The sequence below is a fragment of the Gekko japonicus genome, unplaced genomic scaffold, assembly GCF_001447785.1.
Source record: "Gekko japonicus isolate JY-2015 unplaced genomic scaffold, Gekko_japonicus_V1.1 scaffold139, whole genome shotgun sequence".
NCBI classification, from domain to species: Eukaryota; Metazoa; Chordata; class Lepidosauria; order Squamata; family Gekkonidae; genus Gekko; species Gekko japonicus.
The window spans coordinates 1704426-1730936 of record NW_015164186.1 but is presented as its reverse complement, the minus strand read 5'-3'; the positions used below and the strand labels follow the sequence as shown (position 1 = coordinate 1730936).

Sequence of the window (26511 nt, the reverse complement as noted above, 5' to 3'; positions counted from 1 at the left end):
GCAGTTCAGCATCTTAACCACTTGAGCCACCACTCAAGGTACATATTAGCAATATCATTTTCTCCTATATGTTAACTGCCACTGACATAAGGCCAGATACAATTGTGGCTTCATGTATCTTTTTGTGCCAATCAATTTCAGACTAGAACATTCCTGTTTGGGGCCTATATTGATTGTTTACTAACTTACACGTGTAATAAGGGCTTTGTTGTATGTTGTATTCTGTACTATTTGACCTCTGAAGAAGGCTCTTTTAGGCTGAAACGCGCCAGGTCATATATGGTTTCTTTTGTGCATTTGTCACTTGACTATATCATGAGGTTTTACTTGGGCCCCTACAAAGTTTTTAACTGTTTTTGAAATAAACACGTGTACTTTTGTCTGTAATTATTGATATTTTTAATTTTTGGCCTCTTACTAGTTTTCTAAACTTTCTTTGGAGGTTTTGGTGTAGACAAATTGGAACAGCTTCAGGGAAGAGGGATAAAATTAGTTATGATTCTAGAAAACAATTCCTACAAAGAGAGGCTTAGCCTAAATAAAGCTGAAGGGAATATGTGTGTGGTCTTCAAAAACCTGACAGCTTGTCAGAAGACAGCAGTTACTTCTCTGCTGCTCCAGGGGGCAACACTAGATCATAAATGACAGGTGGTCCCATTGCAGTTAAATGTGCAGAAAAACTTACACTAATAGATCAACAGTGGAACAATAGAAGAGTGGTGGTCTCTCCTTTATTAGACGATGTCAATCAGAAGCTCTAATTCTACCATAAATCCTCCTCCCCAAGAATATATAAACTATTAGTGGCTTGAGCTAGCCAATCTCTTTATCTTCTTCTCTTTATTGTTCCTTTAACTTTGCGTATTCTGTGCCTCCTGGGGTATGGCCAGTCCTCATCAGACCATGGGGGGAGGGAGTCTTATATGAATTAATTTACAAAGTCTTCTTGTAATTTTCTGCATAGCTGAGGCGTCCTGGGTGCATGTGGGGTTTGCTGCTTTTGTGGTGGCATGAACTACACAGTTTTACTATTAGATGTCATAGCATTTTAAATTTTAAAAAACCCTGCATACATATTAAAAGAGTTTTGTTGCACCTTAGCTGCGGTGGCTCAAGTGGTTAAGACACTGAACTGCAGACCAGAAGGTCGGTAGTTCAGCAGTTCAATTTCAATTTATTTCTACAGTCCTTAGACCAGTCATACAAAAAGAAGTACACCTTTACAATATTCCAAGATTTTAAGATACATCAGTGACACATTTAAAGCAAATTAAAATTTAATCTAATATCAAACAACTATATCTAACTAGCTACCTTAGAGTTTCCGTGATCTGAGTATCACCATACAGAAACTGGCTACTTGGTGGGTAATTTTGGGGTTTCTATCAGATAGAAGAAACCCGAGTCTAGCTTTTTCGGAAGGACCCGGAAGTTCAGCAGTTCGAGACCCGAGTGCCGCATGACGGAGTGAGCTCCCGTCTCTGGACCCAGCTCCTGCCAACCTAGCAGTTCGAAAAGCAAGAAATTGCAAGTAGATGGGAAGGTTACAGCGCTCCGTGCGCCTGAGCATCTAGTCATAACAGCCATATGACCACGGAAACGTCTTTGGACAGCGCTGGCTCTTCGGTCTGGAAACGGAGATGAGCACCGCATCCCTAGAGTCGGATTCGACTGGCTTTCGAGCAAAGGAAACCTTTACCTTAACAAAAAGGTCTAATGGATGTTACTCTTTCTTATGTTTGCCGCAACAACTGACAAACCCTCTGGAATTTGTTCTTGATCCCAATATGTTGCTCGACTAAAATTCCAGGCTCCTCTCGTCTTCCACCCGCCGTTGGCTCAAGTGGGTATGAAATTGAAAAGCCATTCTATCTGAAAAACCGTGCACAACACACCCTTCCCCTATTAAAAACCTATCAACAACTCATAGAGCACAATCAGGGGTTAAAGGGGCGTGCTTTTCAAAAGACACGTGGTGCTGCCGTTCCAGGAGGAGGCAGTCCGTATCCATCGACTTCCTTCTTCCAGCAGGTGCAGCGGAAAAGCGACGTGTCTCTTTGGAGAACAGGCGAGCCCCTTTGCGCACGCGCAGCGGTAGTCACCGACAAACAGTTCTCCCATTGGCCTCTTCTGAGCTCCGGAAAGGCGGGCGGCGATTGGCTGCGGGAAGGGAGGAGAAGGCGGGCCTTCAGAGGGACGGGGATCGATAGCGTGGGCGCGGGTCCTACAACGGTAGCGGTTTGGCCCTGGTCTCGACGCGTTGACGTTGAAGGAACGGTGACGTGCGCGTGCTCGCGAGGGTGCGCAGACGCGGTTTCTTCGGCATTGGCGCCGCCTTCTGTCCCTCGGCCGGTGGGGGAGGGGCGGGGAAGCGGCTGAGGCGACAGGTGAGTGCTCCGCCCGCGCTCCCCCAGGGGTCTGGCGGATTGAGGAAGGCCCGCCTCCTTTCCTCTCTCCCCTCCGACTCTCGAGAGGCCTGGCTGGGTAGCTGACGGATCTCTTCTTCCGCCTGTGAGTGGGTGAGAGGAAACCCGACCCTCGCAGATACACGTGGGTGGGTGTGAGAATGATGCACAAGCGCCTAAAGACGTCTAGATATAAGCTCTGTTCACAAGTGACGTTAAACGTACATATAGTCTGTATTCAGTGTGTTCTTGATTATTCTTCATACACGTGTTGACTAGCTCTCACGTTACATTCTGTGTTCTCTCTAAGCTGAGTCAGTGTGAGCTAGCTCTCACAATTTTTTAGCCTCCAGGCTCCAGCTTACAGGTTTTTGTCTTAGCTCAGGAAGGATGGCTCCTGAGCAAAATAATTTATGCAGAAGCCAAATCGTTCGCTCACAACTTTAATACCGGTAGCTCACAAAGTAGAATTTTTGCTCACAAGACTCCACAGCTTAGAGGGAGTATCGGTTACATTCAGTGCATCTGTGCCCTGAACCTGTGATTGAAACCCTGTGTTTATCCAGGGACTAGTCCCTGGGTCCGTGTGCAAAGTGAACATATGTTGACTCTTATGCAGATGTGTTCAGTGTAGCATGTAAACAGGGTAGCTGTGTTAGTCTGTTGTAGCAGATTTAAACAGGAATCTTGTGACCTCTTGAAGACAAGGGGTTTTTTTTGTAGTGTAAATTTTCATGGACTAGAGCCCACTTAATCTATTCCACAAGAAGATATGTGAACATGCTTTACAAGCCTGTGATGTGTCTGTGTTTAGAAAGGTATTTTATATTGTGTGCCTCAGTCACAGATTCTCTGGTATGTATGCTTCTTTTCTCTTGCACATCCATGGACAAAGTGATAGTATAATACATACAAATGTATCTGTGCTAGATATTAAGCTGTCTGTACAGCTATAAGTGTATATTGTGTGCTATGAATGCACAGAACAACATATATATAGGTATAAGGATCAATGCTCCTTTGATTTATATTATGCTATCTATATATATTGCAGACATCTATGTGTGAGAATACTATAGACACACAGGCATACACTACTGTAGATGTGAGAGTCTATGCTGTTACCTATCATACATACCACTGTAGTTATAGGGATAGGTGAATATGGATATTATGCTGTATAAATGTTAAGAGTAATAGGCACGATCCAGCTGGCACTAAGTTATGTATTTCCGTCTCTCACACTGAAACCTATTTGCTGCATTTTTGTTCTAGAACACCTGCAAGGAGCCGAAGGCAGCACACGTCACTCCAAAGTCTTTGTGACCTCACAACAGACCTGTGAGGTAGGTTAGGCTGAAAGGTTCTGACTGTTCCCAAAGAGAGAGTATGCCTTTTCCTTTGTAACATTGCTTTTACTTGGACAGATTTAACTGATCAATTAAAATTAATATGTTTAATCAACTAAAGGTACAATCATATGAAAATTTACTTCGAGGTAAGCTCCATTGAACAGTGGGAATTACTTCTGAATAAACACAAATAATTGAGACGCATAGTTTCTTAGAAGCGGGTGACAGCTGTAACATGCACCTGTAACATATAAATACATGTCAGAATATCAGTTTGTACTGATAAAGCCTTAAGAGAGCCAGTGTGGTGTGATTAGAATGTCAGACTAGGATCTGGGAGACCCAGGTTCAAATTCTACACTCTACCATGGAAATTATCTGTATAACCTTGGATCCCTAGCCTAACCTAATGATGTTAGCCACCTATCAGGGAGATAGGCAGGGTATAGATAAGACTGTATGAAGAAGCCTGCTAAGTGCCAGCAAGACACCTTTGTCATGAGGTCAGTTTCTTCACTTGAGTGCCATATAAATGTCTGTGACCTGTAGATGGTGGAATAGGAGGTGGCATTTGCTGAAGGCGCTCGGCCTGCACACATACCCTCTGCCTATATCTGTGGTCATCACCTTGTCAGGCCCAGGATGACTCCCTACATACAAGCCGCAGCATGAGATTTGCTTTTAATTTTTTTTCCTATATAGATTTGTCTTTATCTTTTGTCCATATATTCACCTTTAAAAATCAATACAGCTTAGAAGCTTAAACTGTGGTTGTGTTGCTTGTGTGACCCACAGTCAGTAGGATGTAACCACCATTAAAGAGCCATGACCTATATAATGCACACCCATACGTATGTCCGTGTTATTGTTTATGGAGTTGAAGTTGGTGATGAGACTGCATACCCTCATTTAAATACTAACTTTATTCAGAGGGGTTTTTTTACACAATAATCTTCCCTGAAAGGTTTGACTATAACATTGCAAAATTAGCAGAACAAAGTTTGGGTCCAGTGGCACCTTTAAGACCAACAAAGTTTTATTCACAGTATAAGCTTTCATGTGCAAGTACACTTCATCAGATACAGTGGAACAGAACCTCTACTCCACCTAAATCTATCTTCATTGCAAAATTAGAATGGATTGAGCTCCATGAGAGCTGCTTTGAGCTTTCTAACAGAAGAATGGGTTATTTAAATTAAATGAATAAGGAACAGCTCCCTTCCACTGGAGGAGGTGACTTTCATTGTAGTTGTATGCCAGTTTTGTGTGGGCCTCAGTGGCCGAGTACACACTTTGTATGTGGAGTGTTCCAGGTTCAGTCCCTGGCATCTCCAGTTAAAGGTTTTCAGTAATCGAGCTGGGAAATATGAGCCACCTTGAGCCCGCTTGCGGGGAGGGCAGGTTATAAATATAATAAATAAATAAATACCTTTCCTTAAGACAGTGAAGAGAGTCTGCCTGTTAGAATAGATAGAGAGGTTTCTTGAATCTGTCTGCTACATTTAGGGAGCCAGTATGGCCTAGTGGTAGAGTCTCGGCCTAGTATCTGGAAGACCCAGGTTTGAACCCCCACTCGTTCTGCATAGGCTCGCTGGGAGACCCTCAGCCTAGCCTACCTCACAGGGTTGTTGTGAGGATAAAATGGAGAGGAGAATGATGTAAGCTACAAAAGGCAAGTTATAAATCAATGAAATAAAAAATAAAAAATTTATGTTGCCTTTCCTCTGTGGAGGTGAGGGTGGTGAACATTCTCACCCAATTTTATCTCTACTACCTATGTGGTGAATGAGGATGAGAAAAAGTGACTGGCTCAAGATCACCCAGTGAGATCCCTGGCAGGTGGAGATTAGAATCTGGGTCTCCTGGATTATGCCTCAATAGTATAATCACTATACCACACTGGCTTTATCTGCTTAAGGTGCCTTCTTCCTTCCCACTCCATTAGCAGCTTGATGAGACATCAGTGAATGACAGTTACCTTTTGTTACTGTTTCTGCTATTACTGGAGTGCATGAATAAAAAATGACATAGGCAGATCAGAAAACTGTACAAGCAGGCAAATCAGAGAAGGCTGAGTTTATGATGATGGTCTTGAGATCAAGTTGTGTTGAGTCCTCTTGGCCCCATTTGACATAACACCAGAATAAACTGGAAAATACTAACGAGATGTGGTTATACAGGGAAAATGTAACAAGGTACTGGGTTGAATTGATCATCATTTTGAAGACAGCCTTTTGCTCACCTTGCTGCTTGGGTGCAGCAAGTTCTTAGACTGGCATAACCCATATAACACACCATAGTGTAGCCTACAGTATAGTTTGGGTACTACAGACTGGGACTACTTATAGCCTGTATATGTAAAATATTCAGAGCTGTAGTTCTCCAATCCAACAAGGTGCACTTGCTACCTTGAAGTGAAGTTCTATTTTGTTTTTGTTTTTCCAGTGGCTACTTCCATAGAATCATAGATTTGGAAGGGATCTCCAGGGTCATCTAGTCCAACCCCCTGCACAATGCAGGAAATTCACAACTACCTCCTCCTCCACATGTCCAGTAACCCCTGCTCCATGCCCAGAAGATGACCTCAAAAAACAACAACATCCAGGATCCCTGGGCAAACTGGCTTGGAGAAAATTGCTTCCTTACCCCAAAGTGATGATTGGCATTTCCCTGGACATGTAAGAAAGGGCCACGAGAACTAAGCACTGAAGCAACCCTCCCTGCCCTCCCTTTCATGATTTGCCTAAGTTCACAGAATCAGCATTGCTGTCAGATGGCCATCTAGCCTCTGCTTAAAAACCTCCAAAGAAGGAGAGTTCCCGTTGATATTTCAGAACTGCACTGGAATGCTCAGGCCTCTTGAATACCTGGAACATTTAGAAGCTGGGCTGAAGCAGCTTGTTGCCTGTGCTCACAGCATTTGAAGAATGACTCTTTCTTCTTGAATTACAAAACGAATCTTGTACATGTTTCTGTCCCTGGCTCATTTTTGTACATCTGAGTGTTGCAGCCATTGTCCAAAGGAAGCCTATATCTCATTTTCAGTCACTTAAGAAAATCAGTAGTCTTCAAACCATACTTCAGGGAACTCTGGGATTCCTTGGAAGAGTTTCTCAGTGGAAAACTCAATAATAGCAAATGCTCTTCCTGAAAGACAGAGTGTCTCCTGTAAGGGGCCCAGGCATTATTGAGTCATAATGTTCTGGTTCACACTGTGAGCTTACACTTTGTAATAGTGAAGGCCATCTTGTGTCTCATGTAAACTGTACATACCAGAACAGTTCCCCGGTTCCTCTATAGTATTCAGAGATTCCATGACAAACATATGGAGATTCCCTGATAGGCCCAGCTTGTGTGGCTGCAACTCTTTACGTTATGCGCTCCATGTGTTGGTTTGGTAGCCAGTCCAGAGTATCTTAGTCCTTGGGTATCTTGGAGACCACATACAGCTGTATACTTTTGTTATGTATTTACCTGAAAAGCTGAATGAATCTGGAATTTGCAATGTTCTAGCTGTGGTGGTTCTTCAAACAAGGATTTTCCCCTGCTGTCAATGATTTCTGGATGAAGAAAAAAACTCTAGTTAAAGTTTATATCATTGTAGCAGCAGCTAACCATTAATAGCCAGTAGGAGTTGCTGCTGGGAAATGGCAAGCGTAGAATCCAAGAAATTCTAAGGATGAGCAGATTATCTAAATCAGGTTCTCCAATTATGTACCATTGAATTTAAGCCCAGAAATACTGGCTGAAGCAGAGGTATCCAGAAGGACATCTGCCTCATAATCAAGGGTTTTCTGGGTTTCTGTGTTGAAAGATTTCCAGCAGTCCCGAAATTCTAAGTAAACTGTTTCAATAAATAAATGAACTTTTTCTCATTAACATGCGTGTTCTGTAGACTATAGATTTTTTAAAATGAGGGAGTTTGGTGGCCATTCTGCTGAAGTTTTGGGGCTTGGATAACTTCACTTCGGTAATTCTGAAATTTCGTTGGTCAGTGTCATAAACACAAAACAAAAACTCCCCTAGACCAGTATCCTGGATTCCTCATATAAAGTGGGGCAGATTTTCTTTTTTAAAGAAGGGAGTGGAGAGGTGGAGAAAGTGTAAAGGAGAAGAGCTTGAGGGAGGAAAGAGTGCAGGAACATGCAGACAAACTGGCTGCAGTTCACTGGAAACCCCATACAGTCCCCTTTTGTGGGACTAGGAAAAATATTTCAGATTCTTAATGTACCCACATCAGATGCTAATCCGGAACAAATCTGTAACAATATTTAAAATTCCTAGTGTGTGGGCTGCCTATGCACACTTCCAGTTTTGTTTTATCTTTTCCTTCTTTGCAGCCTGGGTTTTCCTGTTGCGGGTTAAAAATAAAGCAGAAACACAGCATACTTACTGACTTGTGTAAGTGTAAAAATGAAGTTCTGTCTCACTTTAACATGACCAGAAAGCCAAACCCAAGATGAGGCTGTGCAGGTGGAGCAGGGTTGAAGCTCAGTGACTGGGGTCACCAGTGACAGGAGGCACTTTAGCTCCTGCCTTTGTAGTGTCATGGGGTCCGCCCCTTAAATTCTCCCATATAAGTAAGTGGTACTGTTCACTGCTGTGGGAAATACCATGCTGCACTAGGGACACTTGTGCAGTGAGAGCAAAAAAAGTTGCTAACAGTGAGTGATTTGTTTTCACTGACAGTGAACCTGCAGGGGGTGTGTACCCAAGGAGTCCTCGCAGTACTTAAGGTACTTACACTTCATGTCCCCCTAACACCACACATTTTACTAACATTCCGTGTTAGAGAATTAACTCTTGTTAAACGGGAAGATGCACAATGCACATAGCTTGCTTTATATACCGTATTAGAGTGCTCTGGAATTATCTGAGTAAGGGCCCAGGGCTCTGATGAAGTAGGACAGAACATTTGATTCATTCTTCTGACTGTTAAAAAATGGAGATGTAAAGCAGGAAGATCCCTAGTTTGGATGTTACCTCTTCTAGGACCAAACTAGTTGGCCTTAAATTTGGCAAGCTGCTGTTATGTTAGCTTCAACCCAAGGTCTGTGAAGAAGGAACAATAGTCACAATAGTTCTTCTCAAATAACATATATGCCCTGCTGAATGTGAAGATTTTCCATTTAGCTGTCATGCCTAACAGCCACAAATACAACTATTCTGTATGCATTTGTCTAGTCCTGTTTTACAGTCGTCTGGTGGCCGTAACCACATCTTGTGATAGTGAGTGCCATGAGTTAATTAGCCATAGTATGAGGAAGCACTTCCTTTCATCTGACCTGAATCTGTTGTCAGGCAGTACCAACCTTGTCTTGCTTATGTTGAGGCCAGTTAACATAATCAAATGTTGCATTAACTTTCAAATAATAATTTTATCACTTAAAAGGCTTCCTTTGATGGGTACAGTGATAAGGAACTCAGTACATGGTAGGTTATCTGCATCAGACATGTCATACAACCACGGTAGTTGTACTTACCATAACTATTATTTTAATGAGTTCTGATTGCATCCTGGATGCAGCATCGTGCCAACATAGCATGTTATGACTGCAGTGCATCCTCTAGATAGTGATATTAAAAAAACCCAATAAATGTTATAGCATGCATTGCTATAAAACAATCCAATCACGCTCACCCAAAATTTAAATTATGGTTGAAGGGAATCTGCTTGTGTTAATTTACTTAATTGCATATTTTGTTCTTTCTGTACAAACATTCTGAGATGTTCCCCCTAGCATTTTGACTGTCTTGTTTACTCTCTTTTTTTGTTAGCTTTTGAATTACACAGAATTTTTACAGTACCTGCTTGTGGAAGAGTTCTGTACTTGTAAAACCTAAGTCAAGTTTTGGAAACCTAATTATTTTCCTTGATTCTTCTGTCTTTGGAATTATGAAGCTTGGCTGTCTTATGAGTAATAACATTGTAGTCATGTGTTTGTTGGAAAATTCCAGGCCTGCTTATGTTACGTGCAAAGTTCTGCTTCATTTGCTGGTTTTGGGGACTAGGCAGCTGCTCTGGAATATGGACTGCTCCTCAGAATCAGGTTGGTGCCCTCAGGCAGTGGCTTCTCATGACTTTGACATGTTGCTTCCCACGTGGAGGAAGCTGATTCATCATTTCCAGCATGAATGCTGGAATCTTTTGGAACATGTTGTAGTGATTAAACATCCCAACAGGGTTACACACACTCAACTCCTGCTTCATTCCAGTGGTGATGCAAGGCTGGGGCTGCCGGGGCTGAGATCTGTCTGAGAGCAGTGGGAGTTCCGTCCTCTTGTTCAGGCTTTCTCCCTGCTTATCTAGAACATAACAGAACGTCTCGTAGGTTACAGCTGCGGTTCTTTCCTGCTTGCCTGCTTGATTTCACTCAGCTTCTGCTTACAGTGAGTAATATGTGGGGAAAGCAACAAAGCCTTGTCTGGATCTAGCAAGAATTCTGAGAGAATTCTAGTCTCTGCAGAACCTGGGGGTAATGTTTCATGGCATTGACCAGGCTTGTAAGTAGCTATTTTCCTCTGGGCTCCTGTTTAGTAAAAATGGGTTCCAGATAGGGAGGGCCATTCTGGGTCTCCTAGCTCCTGCCCAGAGGGGATCCTAGGCAAGAAGCACCTTTGACCAGGCTGCTTGTGGTAAATCAGATTCCAATCTAAAACGAGGGAGGACAAGAACAGTGGCAAACCCAAGGCCTCACTCAAGGCTTGGGGGGGGGGGAGAGACCTCGACCCCTAGTATGTATGTGTGCTTTGTGCTTTTGGAAAAGCTTGGAGGAGGTTGCCTGGGTTTCCTGGTGTTCCACATGCCTTAAAATTGGCAATACAGTCTGATTCTCTAGACTGTTCATAGGCTCTGGAGTTGCTTTTTAAATTGATACTCTTTGTCATAGGTTTTTGTTTAAAAAGTTAGTATAAAACACGTTGATATGCCAGGCTTGTAAAGAACATTGTGCCTCTAAACAGCCAGCAGAGAAGATTTCAGGGCTTTAGAAAAAATTCTTTGAAGGTAAAAAAAATGATAGGTACATGTGGGCAGGCTGGCTGGCTGAGAAAAATTGTGAACTGTTATAGCAGGATGAGTTGGTTTTCTCCCTCTCTCCATTTTTGGGGACTTCTCCAGTATTACCAAGTCAGACTATTGGTCCATCTAGCTCAGTATCATCTTCTCTGGCTGACCGTGTTTCTTGAAGGACTCAGGCAGAGAAGCATCTCTTCCGGTATGTGCTGCCTGATGTCCTTTATCTGGAGACACCAGGAGTTGAATGTGGGGCCACTGGCATACAAAGCATGTGCTCTTCTGCTGTCCTAGAGCTAACAGTCCTCCCTATTTTGTTGTCACTGGTTAGATATGCCCAGCCTGGCTGGGCTGGCCAAGTGAGTCTGACAAGTAATAAATGCCTCTCCGCAAGATGGTGTAGTTCCAGTGGCTTTGAAAGAGGCCATCATGAAACCTCTCCTGAAGGAGGTATCTCTGAACCCCACTGACGCGAACAGTTGCTGCGCAGGGGCCAACGTTCCTTTTTGCGCAAGGTGCTTAAGGAGATGGTGGCTATACAACTTCAGGCAGCCTTGAAGGAGATGGATTATCTGGATCAATTTAAATCTGCATTCAGACCAAGGACAAATGGCCTTGGCCGCCCTGTCTGATGACCTTCACTGGAAGTGATGGGGGAGTTTGTCCCTGTTGATTCTCAGATGGATCTCTTTGTAGCTTTCAATACCATCGGTCATATTCTTTTGGAGAAACTGACTGGGATGGGAGTAAAGTATGCCATGCTACGGTAGTTCTGCATTTCTTTGACTGAACAATTCCAGAAAGTGGTGCTGGGGGACTACTACATTTATGCTGTGGGGACCTGCGGGGATCCATCTTGTCCCCCTTGCTGTCTAACATCTACTTGAAACTGCTGGGAGAGATCTTCAGGGAATTTGGAGTAAGGTCCAATCAATGATGCCCAGCTCTATTTCTCTTTAAAAGCTGACTCAGGTGGGCTGGCGGAAGTCCTGAACAGGCCCAAAACAGGAAATCTGGACACGACTGAGGTGCTGTTGATCAGTGGAGAATCTGCTCAAGGATAGCAGAGTCAGCCTGTTGTGGAGGGGGTCTGCTTCCTCTGAAAGAGCAGGGTTGTAGCTTGGAGGTACTGTTCAGCCTGTCAGCTAAAATCTTCCTCACAAGCCTTTTCTCTCTGCTCACCTACTCTCAGAAGTGAGGTGGGTGGTACTGAGAATCAGAGCTTTTCAGCTGTGGCACTTCACCTGTAGAATTCCCATCCACCCGAGGCTCACCTGGCACCCTCACTATTCCCTTTTACAAACCTGGCCAAAACGTTTCTTTCTACTCATGTTTTTAATTAAGGGGTTGATTTTTAGAAAACATCTTTTTGTAGTCTGTTTTTAGCCTGATAAATGTTTAAGCCGTTGCTGGGAGGGCAGGGCATAAGTCTGATAAATAAATAAATGCTGTTAAGCTGCTCTGTGTGTTCTGTCTTTTATACTTGTGCTGGGTGTTTAATGCTGGATTTTAATTAAACCTTCCATAATGCTTTATTTATTACCAAAGTTTTATTTTGTAAGCTGCCTCAAGGCAGATTTGCTGGATAGCTGGCCAAGAACTTTTCTAAATGAATAAATAGTATACCTGACTCTTTCTCTTTCTTACCCTAGCACTTGAGACATGTGATTCCCTTGCTCTCCAGAGAATCTACCAAGTGGGTACCTGTCTTAGCTCTGCAGACAAGAACTGGAGACCTTCAGAGCAACACTTGGTGCCAGCAGCATGAGAGACTTGGAGCTGGTCCTTCTGTCCCAGAAAAGACTGTAGTGCTGCAGGCAGTTGAGTTTTGCTCAAACACAGGGCAAGATAACGGAGTTCAACTCAGAATTTTATGCACTTGACAACTCAGAGAGACTTTATCATCCTGGTTTTCCAGAAGCTGTGCACAAGCCCTTCTCTGCTTCCTTAATCTGGTATTCTTCGGGCAACCATTACTGTGTAGCTTGCCTGCCCTCACCGTTTCTGTTTGTGCTGTGGCCTGTTTCCAGTCTGGATCATGGGAGTTCTTGGCCACTCCATGCCCTCTGTGGGAAAGGTGTGAACTTAGAAATGGAGCCTATAATAGGCCAGGGACCTATATGCACAAGGCTGCTGATTAACAGGAGAACTGGCTAACTGCCCCAGGCAGCCTCTTCCTGCCTGCCTCAGGGTCTTGCAAAGTGCTGGCCTTGCCTGTCCCCCTCCCCCTCATCATGTTTCCACTCCTGCCCTTTGACAGCCTGGTGGTTAACCTGCTGGGCATTTCCCTGACTGTCCTCTTCACTCTGCTGTTGATTTTCATTATCGTGCCAGCCATCTTTGGGGTTTCCTTTGGCATCCGTAGGCTTTATATGAAAACCCTGTTGCAGATATTCCAGGTGAGTCAGGCTACTTAATGTTATTGTGGGGGAATGTACTTTGGGGTGTGGGCTCTGTCGGTAGCAGAGCTGAAGCAATGAATCACAGCCCTAAAGAGCTTCTGAACAACTGGCCCTGCTAGGTGTGTGTGTGTGTAGGTGCTTATTTCAGCTTCAGATGTGTCTTGCTCCAGGCCTAATTTGTAGTAGGGTTCCGTTCTAGCGTCTTTTCAGGGAGGCAGCCGTGTTAGTAGAACAAGATTTGAGCCCAGTAGTGGCTTAAGAGTCCCAACGGAATTTTCCCGGGCATAAGCTTTCATTTCGCTTCTGACAAAGAGAGGTTTGACTCTCAAAAGCTTATGGGGGGGGGGGGTTGGTCTCTAAGGCAATGTTCCCTCTAAGCTGTGGAGTCTTGTGAGCAAAACTTCTACTTTGTGAGCTACTGGTGTTAAAGTTGTGAGTGAGCGATTTGGCAACTGCATAAATTAGTTTGCTCTGGTGCCATCCTTCCTAAGCAAAGACAAAAATGTGTGAGCTGGAGGCTAAAAAACTGTGAGCTGGCTCACACTAACTCAGCTTAGAGGGAACACTGCTCTAAGGTGTTAGTAGACTTGTATTTTGTTCTGCCATCTGTTTCAACTGCTGAGGCCTAGCTGAAGAACAAAAGAAGGTGATCCTGAGCTGATGCAAAGTGTGCTTTTACTATTGAATAAATAACTACGGAGATTTCCCACATGCCAGAGATGGAGGGCGGTGGGCTTCCAGATCAGGGAGTAGCAGTTCCAGATAGACTTTACGTTGGAATCATCTAGATTCTGAGAACTGGGAGTTTGTAAGATCGTGTTTTTATAAAAAGGGCGAGGATGGGATCTACCTTCCTAGGAAAGTGCAGGCACCGGGAGAAGTACAAGCATGCTTCTTACACTGTGTCTTGTGTTTATTGAAAGTGTGTGTGTGTGTGGGGGGGGATCATGCTTTTACCTTTCTGTGATTGTTTAAGGTCAGCCTTCCTAGCAACCTGAAAGCCTGCAATGGGCCTTTGTGAACCAGTTTCCCCTCTGTTTATTTATCTCTCAGGCTCTTTCCTGAGGGGTGGTACAGACATGTAGATGAGTGGCTTTTTGGGAATGGTGTGTGAATTTCCCCTTCCTGCAAGGGTTTGTCACCAACCTGGATTACAATAAGAATAATAACAATATTTTTAAAAGAAGGGCTTTCATATCAAAGAGTTACAAGTCAGATGACATCAAAGGTGGGCCCTTCTTGCAGGTATACACTCTAATAAGCAATAAAAAACAGAGAAGGAACAGGGGAATGAAGGGAAATTAACTTGGTAGTATTGGAGCCAGGTTCTGAACCTGGTTTAAAACAAGCACAGGAGCTTTCCTTGATCCACTTTTGAGAACTTGGTTCCATTACTACCAAGTTAATTCTCCATGGACCCAAGTGGGTTTTATAAAATGCTTGATTTACAGGTAAAAGGGACGGGGCAGTGGGAAGGCAGGACGAGTGCATACCCTGCTTCTGGGTTGGTTTACAAACACATTCACCCCATTTTGAATGAGCATCACTGTCCAGACTTTATCTCAGCTTCACTTGGAGAGCTTTAAACTATGTTTTCTGGATCTTGGAAAAACGTGTCATAGTCAAGCTTTAGAATTCCTGTTTTTAGAGCATTGGGGAAAGTAAACCATCCATCTGTGCCATGCTGTTCCGATAAGGGCAAGCACTGTGGTTTGCTTCCTCCATTGGAGATAAGCAAAGAGAGCAGCTGCATGATGAGGGAGTTTGGCCCTGCCATGCAAATGTACGAAACTTGTCTATGTTCTCCCTTGGCCAGTTGCTAACCAAACAAGGTCTCCTATGTGCCTGCACGCTGCAGGTGTAGCGACTTCTGTCAAATGTTCCTATCCCAAAGCAAGCCAAGCTGTCTTTGTTAGTGGGAGTTGGTTTCTCCTTGGCAGCTTTCAGTTGAGCTCCCATAGATTTTACAACTTGGCAATGCTAGAAGTCATTTTAAGGAGAGGAGCAAAACTTCAGTCCTCTTTCAGTTTTTTCTCCTGTCCTCTGCCTTCCCCTGGGCTGTTCTGTCTGACTGACACTGAGAGAGGAGGAGCTGTCCTTACATTGTCTTTGCAAACAGACCTTGTGCTTTGTCCTCCCAAACAAGCTCAGCTCTCATCAGTATAAATTACACAAATTGAGCAACTTCAGGTGCCCTGTTTATCTTGTACAGCTTTACAAGATGTATTATGATTTCACTATCATAGAAAGAAGACAAGAAATCATGTGAGGTGTTGAAGCCCTGCATCCTGGAACTCTCATACATGTGCACACACTCTCAGGCTTCACCAGGCATTGCCCACATGTATTCAAGCAAGTCTTCACAGTCATAAGGGATAGAGACTTGGTTTTGTTTGTTTTTTCTTTCCTTGGGTGCTGAACGCTGCCTCACACCACGTTAGGAACTTCCACAAAATTGCATCATGTGTTCATCCCTGCTTAGGAGTCTGTTGTGGAAGCCCGTGTTACACTGGCTGTCAGAGAGAGAGAGAGAGAGAGAGATAAGCCAATTTATCTGAAAACAAGCCTGTGTGCTGTGCCCTTGAGAGAAGAAGCTGACCTTAGCGTACTGTGGAGGCAAGCCTGGCCCTTGGCATACTGCCTGAAAGTGGCACGGATAGTCTGTTGCTCAGCATCTCAGCTGTTGTCCCCGGCAGCGTCCCCTGTTGCCTTGGGATAGTCAAAAGACCTGCAGCCCTCTGGGGAAGGGAGCCAGGAGTGCATGGCTGGGCAGCTGGCCAGGCGACAGACTACCCAAGTGCCAGCAGTTAGGGAGAGGGAGGTGGGATGAAGGATAATCGGGTGGAGGGGCTGCCTCCCCAAGGCAAAGTAGTATGTTGGGGAGAATGGAGGTAGCCCCAGTTTCAATTATAATATTTTGTTATTTTATGTGAGCAGCTTTGGAGATCCTTCTGGATTATATGGTGGGGTTGGAAAATACCACTGATGACAGCTAGATAAACAATTTGAGCCAAAGGAAGCAACAGCTATTGTGGTGGGGGCAGGGTGGGGGCGGAGCTTTGCCCCAGCTGGGCTGTATGAGCAAACTCAAAATTTATCTTCTGCTTCTAATCACGTCAGGACCAGCAGCCCCAGGGCCCTCCGCCCAGCTTCAGCAGAGCCCCCCTGCCTGTCTCCTGCGAGAGACAAAGGTTAGGCAGGCAAAAGCCAATATACTGGCAGCAAGAACATCTGGCAAAGAAAAAAAGAGCTTTGCCCTTGGCCTTGTTTAGGGGATTCCTGCCAGTTATTGTGTCACCTGAAGGTCAGTTCGAGACAGTGAGGGGGGGGGGGCTGTTCTTTCTCCTAAGCCTCCACAGATTGGCAACTCTGTTCCACCAAAGCTTTCCAGAGGTCTTTCTCAGGCTTGGCCAGCCCTTTCCTGTTTTGCAGAGCTATTGTCTGTCAGGCTGGAAATCAAGCTACTGGTTTTTATAATCCAGATCCTGAAGTTGTTTTCTCAGTAAAATCCCACGTCCTTCCTTATGATTAGACTGAGAAGCTTCTGTTACTTATTTAAGCATATGGAGACTGTGTTTCTGGTGGACGTTATCCAAAGTGGGGAAACAAAAATAATCTGAAATCAGAAAAGTCAAGAACAACCCCAGCATACCCTTTGTAATAAATAAATCACCCATTGCAAGAGAAAAGAATTAATAAATATAGCAGCAGATGAAACCCTCCAATTAGCCAGCAGAGAAAGCCTTTTGAAAGGGGCAGGTTTTTGCTTGACACTGAAAAGCTGGCAGAGTAGGGGCTGAATGAGACCCCACTAGGTAAGTTATGCTATAGCATGGGTGCAAGCCCAGCTCTGTACGTTCAGTGCTTTCAAAAGGATGCCGAGCAGGATTTCCCCCGTGGGCCTGAGAAAAAAAAGGAAAAGCGCACATGAAGTTGCCCTACGCAGAGTTAGACCATGGGCTTCTTGACTCACTGTCTTCTTGAAACTGGCTGTGGCTTTCTGAGGTCTGAAAAGCAGAAGGTTATCCCAGCCTGAGGTCCTGCCAACTGGAAATGCCAAGGATTGAACCTGGGACCTGGTATGTGAAAAGCAGATGCTCTGCTGCTGAGCTCTGTCCCTTTCCTGAGGAGTTGCTCCATCAGGTACACAAGCCCCAGTCCGCTTATGGTGTTAAAGGTCATTACCGGTTCTTATATTGGACCCCAGAGTGCTTGTTGAGAGTTGTCGAGCCAAGGAAGGAGTCGTACACTCTGTTGCACTCACTCCTGTCAGGAAGTGAGGTGCAGTAAAGTTTTTCAGGGCAAATAATACCGTGTTGTAAACTGAATGGGAGATTACTGAGTTTGGGATGATTTGAGGCCTTTGTCATTGAGGAGGGAAGGAAGAGCAGTTGGGCTCAGTGGGTCCTTATGAAGTAGTTGTACAGGAAATGGGGTGTTACAAGTCTTGAGTCTGCCTTTAGAGCCCAAGACACTTCAAATCATTTCTGGAAACTTCCTCCATGGATCAGTGCTCGGGGCTTATTTTATTCCTGGCATTGACACAGACTAAGAAGGGCACTTTTTGAGAGGTAACAGAAGTTTATTGTGTGTTAGGATCTAGTTTCTCATCTTTTGCAGTGGGCAACACTGAGGATTGAGCGGGGTGCCAAAGAGAAGAACCATCCACTTTACAAGCCCTATGCCAATGGTAAGATGTCACCTTCTCCCGGGGTAAGGAGGGATGCAGACTGGGTCCCTCGTCCCTTCACTGTGTCTGGCTGGAACTCCCAGGGTGTGTTTTGCTTTAGGTATCATTGAAAAGGAGCCCACTTCACTGGAGGAGGAGATCAAGGAGATCCGACGGAGCAATAGCAACAAGGCCCTGGATGCCTCCGAGTTTGAGCTTTCCGACATCTTCTACTTCTGCCGCAAGGGCATGGAGACGATCATGGATGACGAGGTGACCAAGCGCTTCTCGGCTGAAGAGCTGGCGTCCTGGAATCTGCTGAGCAGGACCAACTACAACTTCCATTACATCAGCCTGCGGCTCACAGTCCTCTGGGGGCTGGGCGTCATCATCCGCTACTGCTTTTTGCTGCCACTCCGGTAAGATCCAGCATTGCTTAGGGCCTCCCAATAGAAACACCAATAAAGATCTGTGGAATGACCAGGTCATTAAAGGTGTGTGGAAAAACCAGGTCAGGCATTTTGTGTTACCCATTCTCTGCCCTGGTAGGAGAACAAGGCTAGGAGCTGGAGAGCAGAAGTGGGCAGTATTTTATCATAGTAATCATTCCACTGTTTGATATGTCTGGGGACCAGTGCAGTGGCAGTCCTCCCTCCTCCATCTCCTCTGAAATTTGTGCTTCATTTCCCTGTCTTTTTCTCCCTTGTGCAGGGTAGCCCTGGCTTTCACTGGCATTAGCCTCTTGATAACCAGCACTACAGTGGTGGGCTACTTGCCCAATGGAAGGTGAGTTCTCAGCCTTTGGACTGCTGCAAAGATCCCCCTCCCTTCTCAGATGTGACCATTACTTGGGTGACCTCTCAGCCTAACCTACCTGACAGGGTTGTTGTCAAGGAAGGGTTGTACTTGGCCACTTCACACAGGAGGTGCCATCCCAGGAAAGCACAGAATCCTCCTTCCTGATCCTACTATGAAATCTGCTTGAAAAAGGACTGGAGTCTGCTGGGTAGAGATGTGAAGGCCCGGAAAAAAAACGGAAAATTTTTTTGTTTTTTCCCGAAAAATTGGAAAAATTGAAAAAAGAAAAAAAATTGATTATGGAACGTTTTATTTTAACATGATGAATAAAATATTTTAAGACAAGGTGTTCAAATATTTTTCAAATCATTTCTAAAATATATATATATGGTATCAGATTGATCTAATTTCTGTGCACTGAGGACAAGCAAGTCCTAGGTTACAAACTGAACCCTCCAATGCAAGAACAAGATGCATTTCTTCCTTTAGGAGGTGTGATTGTCAGAAGAAAATAAAAAAGTTTCAGTTTTGCTTTTCTGTTTGAAATAATTGTTTGGATACACTATATTTTTAATATGCTAATTGTGATAATTTCATGCCAAGTAAAAATGTCCATAGTCATATTTTATGTTCCCAAAGTAACAGAATGACTTTCAATCTAGAAAAGACAAAAGAAATGCTAATGTAGCATTTTTTCAATTTTTCCTAAAATTTCCGTTTTCCCCCAGAAAAAACCGGAAAAAACCCCGGGTTTTTTTCCGAGCTTCAAAATTTCCGGAAATTTTACATCTCTACTGTTGGGTATCAGCAGGTTGGACTCGGAGTCATTCCTTGTGACCAGATCACCTGGAAAGAGGCTTTCTGTTTCAGAGCCATTCTCCTGATGGGCTGGGAAGAGAGACCCCAGCAGTGGTCATTGTAAAGTTCACTTGTCCTGTGGAGTGCTCCCAGAACCACTAGAAGTTGCCTGCGATGTGGCCTGGCTTTTCATCTTTTTCTTAAACTTATAAGGAATTTATTCCTCAGATTGAGGCTACCTATCAAGGTGATTGCCTTGCCGTTTCAGGTGCAAAGAGTTTTTGAGCAGGCATGTCCACCTGATGTGCTATCGGATCTGTGTGCGAGCCCTCACAGCAATCATCACCTACCACCACCGGTATGCAGGGGATTGGGTGGGAGGGTATGGTTGATTTTCCCGAGGAAGATAATTGTTGACACTGATTAGTCTTGTGCATTCCATGGGAAACCCTGCAAAATATGGTATATTGGACACATTTGTAGGTATCTTAGCTTCTTCTTTTTAATTTCTAGTGTGTAGTCCTTTATGTTTGCAAAGCAACACACAGAACTGTGTGGGCAGTAGTAGTGAAAACTCACATACTTCAGAGTGAATGGATCAGGTTTCAGGGTTCAAAGGGTGGGGCTTCAGTGCTCCAAATAACTCCTTCCTCCACCCAAGAAAAAATGCAGTCAGTTTGATTTTCATATCACAGGTCACAGAATTAAGCAATGTGAATGTAATGTCAGTTTTGTGCAAACTGCACACAGGCATGCCTTTGGTATGTTAACTGGGTCACCATCTGTATTACTGGACATGAAGGGTTATTGCTCATGGGAAGGTGGATGCTTAGGAAGGGGTGGCACCTGAGAGAGAACCTCTCTCTAATTCTCTTCCAGAGCCAATGGCATTTGACCTTTGGTCTTTCATGCTAATTTCTTTTCCTCCCATCTTCAGGGAAAACCGACCCCGCAATGGAGGGATCTGTGTGGCTAACCATACATCTCCTATTGATGTCATAATTCTGGCCAGTGATGGCTACTATGCCATGGTGAGTGCAGGGACACACTCTCAGTCTTATGGGGTGGGGGTGATGCTCCTTGAGGTTCACTGAGCTTCTCCGCCCCTTCCCACTCTCTGGAGGAGGACGCACACTTGAACAGTTTGCTGTCTTGACATCACATGGGTCAAAGGAAGACTGTGTTCTTTCTCAGTGCTGTCTGGGGCCTCCCCTCCCCCATGCCTGCAGATGAAGAAGGAAGGGGGGAGTCCCTCCGTTTTCTGTGAGACCGGCACCCCAACCACTGAGGTGGTGACAAAAGTTAACCCTCTTGTCCCATGCCCTGCAACCTGGCATGTTTTTATGCAATTAAAGATGCATGAACCTCTTTGTAAGTTAAAATACTTCTTGTTTGGGAAGGCTGTCTTAATGGGGGGGGGGGGGGGCTAAAGCTGCCCATGAAGGCAAGAGGCTGTCTCTTCATCTTCCGTCTAGCACTACAATCTTTTCTCTGACTTAGGTGGGCCAGGTTCACGGAGGACTCATGGGGATGATCCAGAGGGCCATGGTGAAGGCATGTCCCCATGTGTGGTTTGAACGCTCTGAGGTTAAGGATCGTCATCTAGTAGCCAGAAGGTATGGGCACAGTCCCCCCTGTGCTCGGTCTAGGTAGAGGGAATTGTTAGCGAACACTTGCAGGAAGATGGCGCTTTCAGGGTGTGGGTGGTGGGCTTCTAAATAAAGATGACTGGTTGGTGGGAGGACCTTGTAGGCTCACTGGTGGAATCTCCCTTTGAAGCAGCCAAAGATGTGGTAATTGGTAACATGCGCACAGACTGAGTCTCTCTCTTTCTGCCTGCAGACTGTCGGAGCATGCTCAGGATAAAAGCAAATTACCCATCCTGATTTTCCCAGAAGGTAAGCAGGAACTGAAGCAGACAAGTCACTCCTGTGAGGCTCCATTCCATGTTGCCATGGTGTTCCAGTTTATGGATGGATGGAAATGGGAGTTGGGAATTTAAAGCCTAGAACTGAATGAATTCACAACCCTGATTTTTTGGGTATTGCATTCAAACCTGACCATGATGGAGTTTGGGAGAGCCACACCTCTAGGGTGAAAGCCCTTTGCAACCAAAGATGCCAGTCAGACTGCATCGAGACTGGCACCCCTGGACTTAAATTGCCTTCATGCAAACACTCCCTGCTATTGATAGCTTTGAGGACTCATTCTGTTCCGTGCTGTGCTGCACCAATGATAACGGGTCTTGCAGTGACACTGTTTCTCTCGACAGGCACCTGCATCAACAACACATCCGTAATGATGTTCAAGAAAGGGAGCTTTGAGATCGGTGCCACAGTTTATCCTGTTGCCATCAAGGTGAGAAACAGTCACCCTTTAGCAAAGCATCCTGAAGTTTGCTGGGTAGAGCTGGAGAGCAGAATCTCTCTGAGGCCAGCATGGAGAAATCATGCAGTCTTACGGGCAAGGGTTCTAGAATGCTGTAGTATGAAACCCAGGCCCTGGTACTCTGAAGAATCAAATTATGTGAAGCTGAAAATCGACCAGCATAAGTACACAAACCATTGGGAAGTTCTGTTGCAAGAGCCCTGTCAAAATGAATGGGAGCCACACAAGAGCGAATAGTTTGTGGAAGTACTTCAGATGAATGCGAAAACACTAGAAGGAGGGGTGGAGATAAATCCCTGAGGGCAGAATGACGTGCTCAGGATGGTGCATGGGGAGTGGGTAATCAGCAGTTTCACTTTGCTGTACAAGTACAATCTTAGAAGAGGTCCCTGCCCCTCCCTTAGCTGAGTTTACCCCAAAGATTTCTTTAAACACCTTGAACTGTGTTGAGCTGTTCAATAAATCCTTTCCTTGCCTTTCATGTTGTGCTTTTCTGATGTCTCCTGAGTCACCAGAAACCTGCCCAGATCTCAGCTTTCTATTTTAAAATATTATCTCTAGCCACACAAGCCTAGATATGTAACATTTAGGAGAGAGTCCTGGGATTTTTAAGAAAGATTGTGTGCCGATCTTAGGTGCGGATGGTTGGGCAGATTTCCACAGCCTTTAGTTCTGTTCAAGAACTGTTTGCCTTCCATACTTGTGTGTGTGTGTGTGTGTGTGTGTGTAATCTCAGCTTCCACTTAAAATAAAGTACACTTTTGTCTTTCATGGTAGTAGACATGCCTCGAAAAACATGGCTCTGATTTGCCATTTCAGATTCTTCAAGAACAGTGGGCAGATGGGTGTGGATCCTAGATGGGGGCGTGTCTGCCTCCAGGAGCTGGAGGGGGGGGGAGGCTGGAGGGTGAACTTTTGTTCTCACTCTTCCTGCTCCTCTGCTGACCCACATACCCCTCTCTGGCTACAGCACATATTTCTGCCTCTCCATGGTTTGGACGGGCCTGGGTGTTCTTTTTTTACCCTTTTCAGGTGCCCATCGTGTTTAAACAGATAAATGTCGATGTGATGCCCTTAATGCACCTCCACTGATCTGGGTTGTTTTTTAAACTGAAGCATTGCTCAGGGGTAGGGGCGTCAAAGTTGCCCTAGGGATCCAGCAATCAGCATTCTGTGCAGCTGGCTTTTACCTACCTCACAGGGTTGTTGTGAAGCTACAGTGGGGTAAATAGGGTCTGCTGCCCTGAGCTCCTTGAAGAAAGGGTACAGTACACATCAGATACCTCAAATACATCGATTGGAACGCTTTCTTTTAGGCAGTTGCTAACGGGATGTTTCTTGTTGCATTCTGTAGGCCATAGAGGATGGGAGGTGTAGAATCCCTCTAGCTTTGATGGTGCTTTCGGCTTGGGCGTGGCCCTGGTCGGTGTCAGAATGTTTCACTGTCTTGCTCCCCCTATTTCTGTCCTTCAGTATGACCCCCAGTTTGGAGACGCCTTTTTTAATAGCAGCAAATATGGCATGGTGACCTATTTGCTCAGGATGATGAGCAGCTGGGCAGTTGTCTGCAGTGTCTGGTACTTGCCCCCGATGACCCGGCAGGTGAGCGAACTGGGCTGGGATTGGGCTGATGGTGGGTGAGCAGGTGGCTTGGCAACCATGCCCTTCCCCCCCCCCCCCTTTTCCAGTGCTGACTGACTCTCTTCTCCCTCAGGCTGATGAGGATGCTGTGCAGTTTGCCAACCGGGTGAAGTCTGCCATTGCTCAGCAGGGGGGCCTTGTGGATCTCTTATGGTGAGTCCTCAAGCAAAGCTGTCTTGTGACTGTTCTCTGGGGAGGAGGCTGGAAGGGGGCAGGTTCCCTGAACTCCTAGTCCTTGGGCTGCTTGCTCCATCAGAGTATTGGTCCATTCATTCCTGTGTTTATACCTATTCATCTTCTCCATGCCAAGGAAGTGCTGTGCCTCTGAGCCACAGCCATCCCATAGTTTTGTTGGGTCAGCACAACCCTAGGCCTGTGGCATCCTCCTGTTCATATCACACATCCGGAGGGTTTCTTTGCTTCTTCTGCATTTCTTTTTAAACCCAAACCAGGCTGTGTCTGAGCAAACAAAATTCGGGTAGGAAAAAGTCTGCTGAACTTTTTGTTCTCGAGTTATTTCAGTTCAAAGTTATCTTCCCCAAGTTTCTTCCCCCCCCCCCATAGTGGGTGGGTGGGGAGTGCTACAGGGAAGCGACTGGAACCCGGCATCTCCCCTTCCCCCCTGCAGGTGGGAAAATAGCTTAGGGAGGCAAATTCTGAGGGAAAAAAGACAGGAGGACAAAGTATTCTGCAGCCTCTTCCTAAATACATTTCTTCTGTTTGGATGCAGCCTGCTTTGGGGCTTTAGAAACACCACCACCACTAAATGTAGTTTTAAACTTGGAAAGGTAAGAGAGTTGCCAGTGGCATCTAGGAGGCCATTTCTTTCTACCCTTCACCAAACCTAGGGGGTTTAAATATGGTGCAGCTTCTGGTGTTCAGGAGCTGGAATTCAACTGTAATCTGTTAATGGGAACAGCCACTAGGACAAGTCTCTGGCCTGAATACCACATTGAAGCTTGAAGGCTGCAGATTGCTTTGCACCTGAATACTTTTTCTACATGGAAGATATTGTCGGGCATGGAAGAAATAGAGAACCTGTACTCTAATCACGCACATGGTCCGCCCATCTCCCCCCCCCCCCCCCCTCACCGCCCCCCCCTCGTGCCATCTCTGCCTGATTGCAGTGTACATGTACACAGCCCATAAATCCCATGTCATCAGAGGTGAAAATGCATGCATGAGGTTCATGTACGGGGTGGATAAAATGAAATTACTGTTCGAATGAGATCTTGCCATTGTGTAGACATTAAAATTTGGCTGGAAGGTCTTTGTTCCCCATTCTCCTCTTTCAGCATCTCTGCTTCTTCCCTCCGCCCCACCCACCCCAGCTTCCCCTGGATATTTCTTTACTATTTCTCGTTCACAAATAACCCACCCCTCCTCTTGTGCCAGTGTTCTTGGCCGGCTCAGCTGTACCGCTCAAAGATGCTGTAGAGCTATGATTCTCACAGTGGGAGGAGACCTTTTTGAAACCAGCTGGGCCATGGGAGTGAAGTGCAAGCTCCTCCTCTCTGTCTGTCCTTGCCACATTTTTTATTGGGCTGGAGGGTGGAGTGTTGACCCTGCCTGCCTCTCCCAACAGAGTTTGAGTGAATTTTCTATCCAGGATTTCATTGTTCTCCGTTGTCCCCCTCCCACCCCGCTCCTTTCTAGGGATGGAGGTCTAAAGAGGGAGAAGGTGAAGGACACATTCAAGGAGGAGCAGCAGAAGCTCTACAGCAAGATGATTGTGGGCAACCACGAGGACCGAAGCCGCTCCTGAGCATCCTGGCCGATGGTTGGCTACGTAACCCACTGCCTCAGAACTCCTTCCAGCCCTGTCTTTCCAGGGCCCCCCTGGAGCAGCAGGTTCTTCTTCAGGCTCTGGCTGTCTTTGACTTCAGCAGCCCCCCAGTGGTCCTGCTTAGGGGCCATGGAGAAAGAGGCCTTGTCTTAAACATTGTTGCCCAAACAGCAGCATCGAAGGATTCTTTGCCATGTTTGGGCTGCCCGTATTTGTGTGTGTGTGTGCATGCTGGAGGATGCCTGTGTGTATATATCTATATAATGTGTGTGTGTGAGCGTGTGCAGGCTTCTCCAGTGTGGCTTGGAGCACAGCTGGACTAGTCAAGCCCCTACTGCCAGTGACAGATGCCTCCTGCAGATTTCCCCCTGTTGCAGTCTCGGGGAAAGGCACAAAAACCTTTTTGCCTCCTTTCTCTCCCTTTCCTTCCCCTGCCCCCCCCCAACTGACAGTGGATGCATGGATACACTTTGCATTTTATAATTAAACAATATGAACAGAAGCCTTGTGTTGAATGTTCCTTGGTGTCTTTGGAACAAAACTATGCTGCTCATAGCAGGAAGAGCTCTCCCGTAAAAGAAGCACAGCTAGGCATGTTAGATGGGGCTTTTCTGGTCTTTAGCCCTGTCCAGTTCTTTAGTGGGCTGGAGGGCTCCCTCCCCACACTGCTGTGTGTCATTGTGGCCTGGCCACAAAGCAAGATGTAGCAGTGAATTTGGAAAATGTGGTAGATGCCCTCCATCTGGGAGAGGCAACCATAAATAAATGCCACCTTAAGGTGTCCAAAGGTGAGGAAGATCTTGGCAGCTGGTGTTGGTGTCTCCACCTTCCCCCACTTAAAAGTTGCTTCTTCTCAGCCTTTCCCCAAGCCTGATACTTATACCGTTCTAAGCTAACCCATTTCTTCAGTCCAGAGTTGGGCACAATAGAAAGAAGACACTAAAACCCCTCGAAGCAGAAGCAGATCAAAATGAATGCACCCACAGCCATCTCAGCTTTTGTTCCTGGGTTCATTTGAACCATCTAGACAAAAAATGAAATACTTACTTGGAATAAAAGTGAGAGGAAGGTGCTGTCATTTTTCAAGGCATTGCACTTTCTACCCAAACACAGAAAAGGGTATTGAGCTGAAGATACTGCCTTGCAGGGAGTTAGATTGGTGGTCTACCCTGCGCAGTACTGTATCTTCTGGCAGTGGCTCTCCCAACTGTATGCATGCCTCTGCTGTAGCAGGAGTTACTTGTCATTTTCCCTGGC

General features: G+C 45.4%; 1 protein-coding gene across 4 annotated transcripts; it reads left to right on the top strand.

Moving 5' to 3' along the window:
- The first annotated feature begins 2182 nt into the window (after positions 1-2182).
- On the top strand, positions 2183-25730 carry GPAT4 (glycerol-3-phosphate acyltransferase 4). Of its 4 annotated transcripts, none has more exons than XM_015408158.1 (14): positions 2183-2387; positions 3681-3751; positions 12425-13171; positions 17795-17864; positions 17965-18262; positions 18555-18629; positions 19708-19797; positions 20377-20470; positions 20940-21055; positions 21282-21337; positions 21712-21797; positions 23301-23429; positions 23542-23621; positions 25125-25730. In XM_015408158.1, exons 3-14 carry the CDS (start codon positions 13007-13009, stop codon positions 25231-25233), a joined length of 1368 nt encoding a protein of 455 aa, XP_015263644.1. In that variant the 5' UTR covers positions 2183-2387; positions 3681-3751; positions 12425-13006; the 3' UTR covers positions 25234-25730. The 4 variants fall into 4 exon arrangements, with proteins under 4 accessions (XP_015263644.1, XP_015263645.1, XP_015263646.1 ...); XM_015408159.1 differs by having other exon boundaries at positions 2183-2511; XM_015408160.1 differs by lacking the exon at positions 2183-2387 and adding an exon at positions 2483-2554.
- Positions 25731-26511: the final 781 nt, after the last annotated feature.

Bases quoted from the DNA above. Each gene is read 5' to 3' on its own strand.
- GPAT4 (XM_015408158.1), top strand. From the start codon at position 13,007: ATGTTTCCACTCCTGCCCTTTGACAGCCTGGTGGTTAACCTGCTGGGC. The intron at 21,056-21,281 runs GTATGGGCACAG...TTCTGCCTGCAG, and splicing joins CGTCATCTAGTAGCCAGAAG to ACTGTCGGAGCATGCTCAGG. The intron at 23,622-25,124 runs GTGAGTCCTCAA...GCTCCTTTCTAG, and splicing joins GGCCTTGTGGATCTCTTATG to GGATGGAGGTCTAAAGAGGG.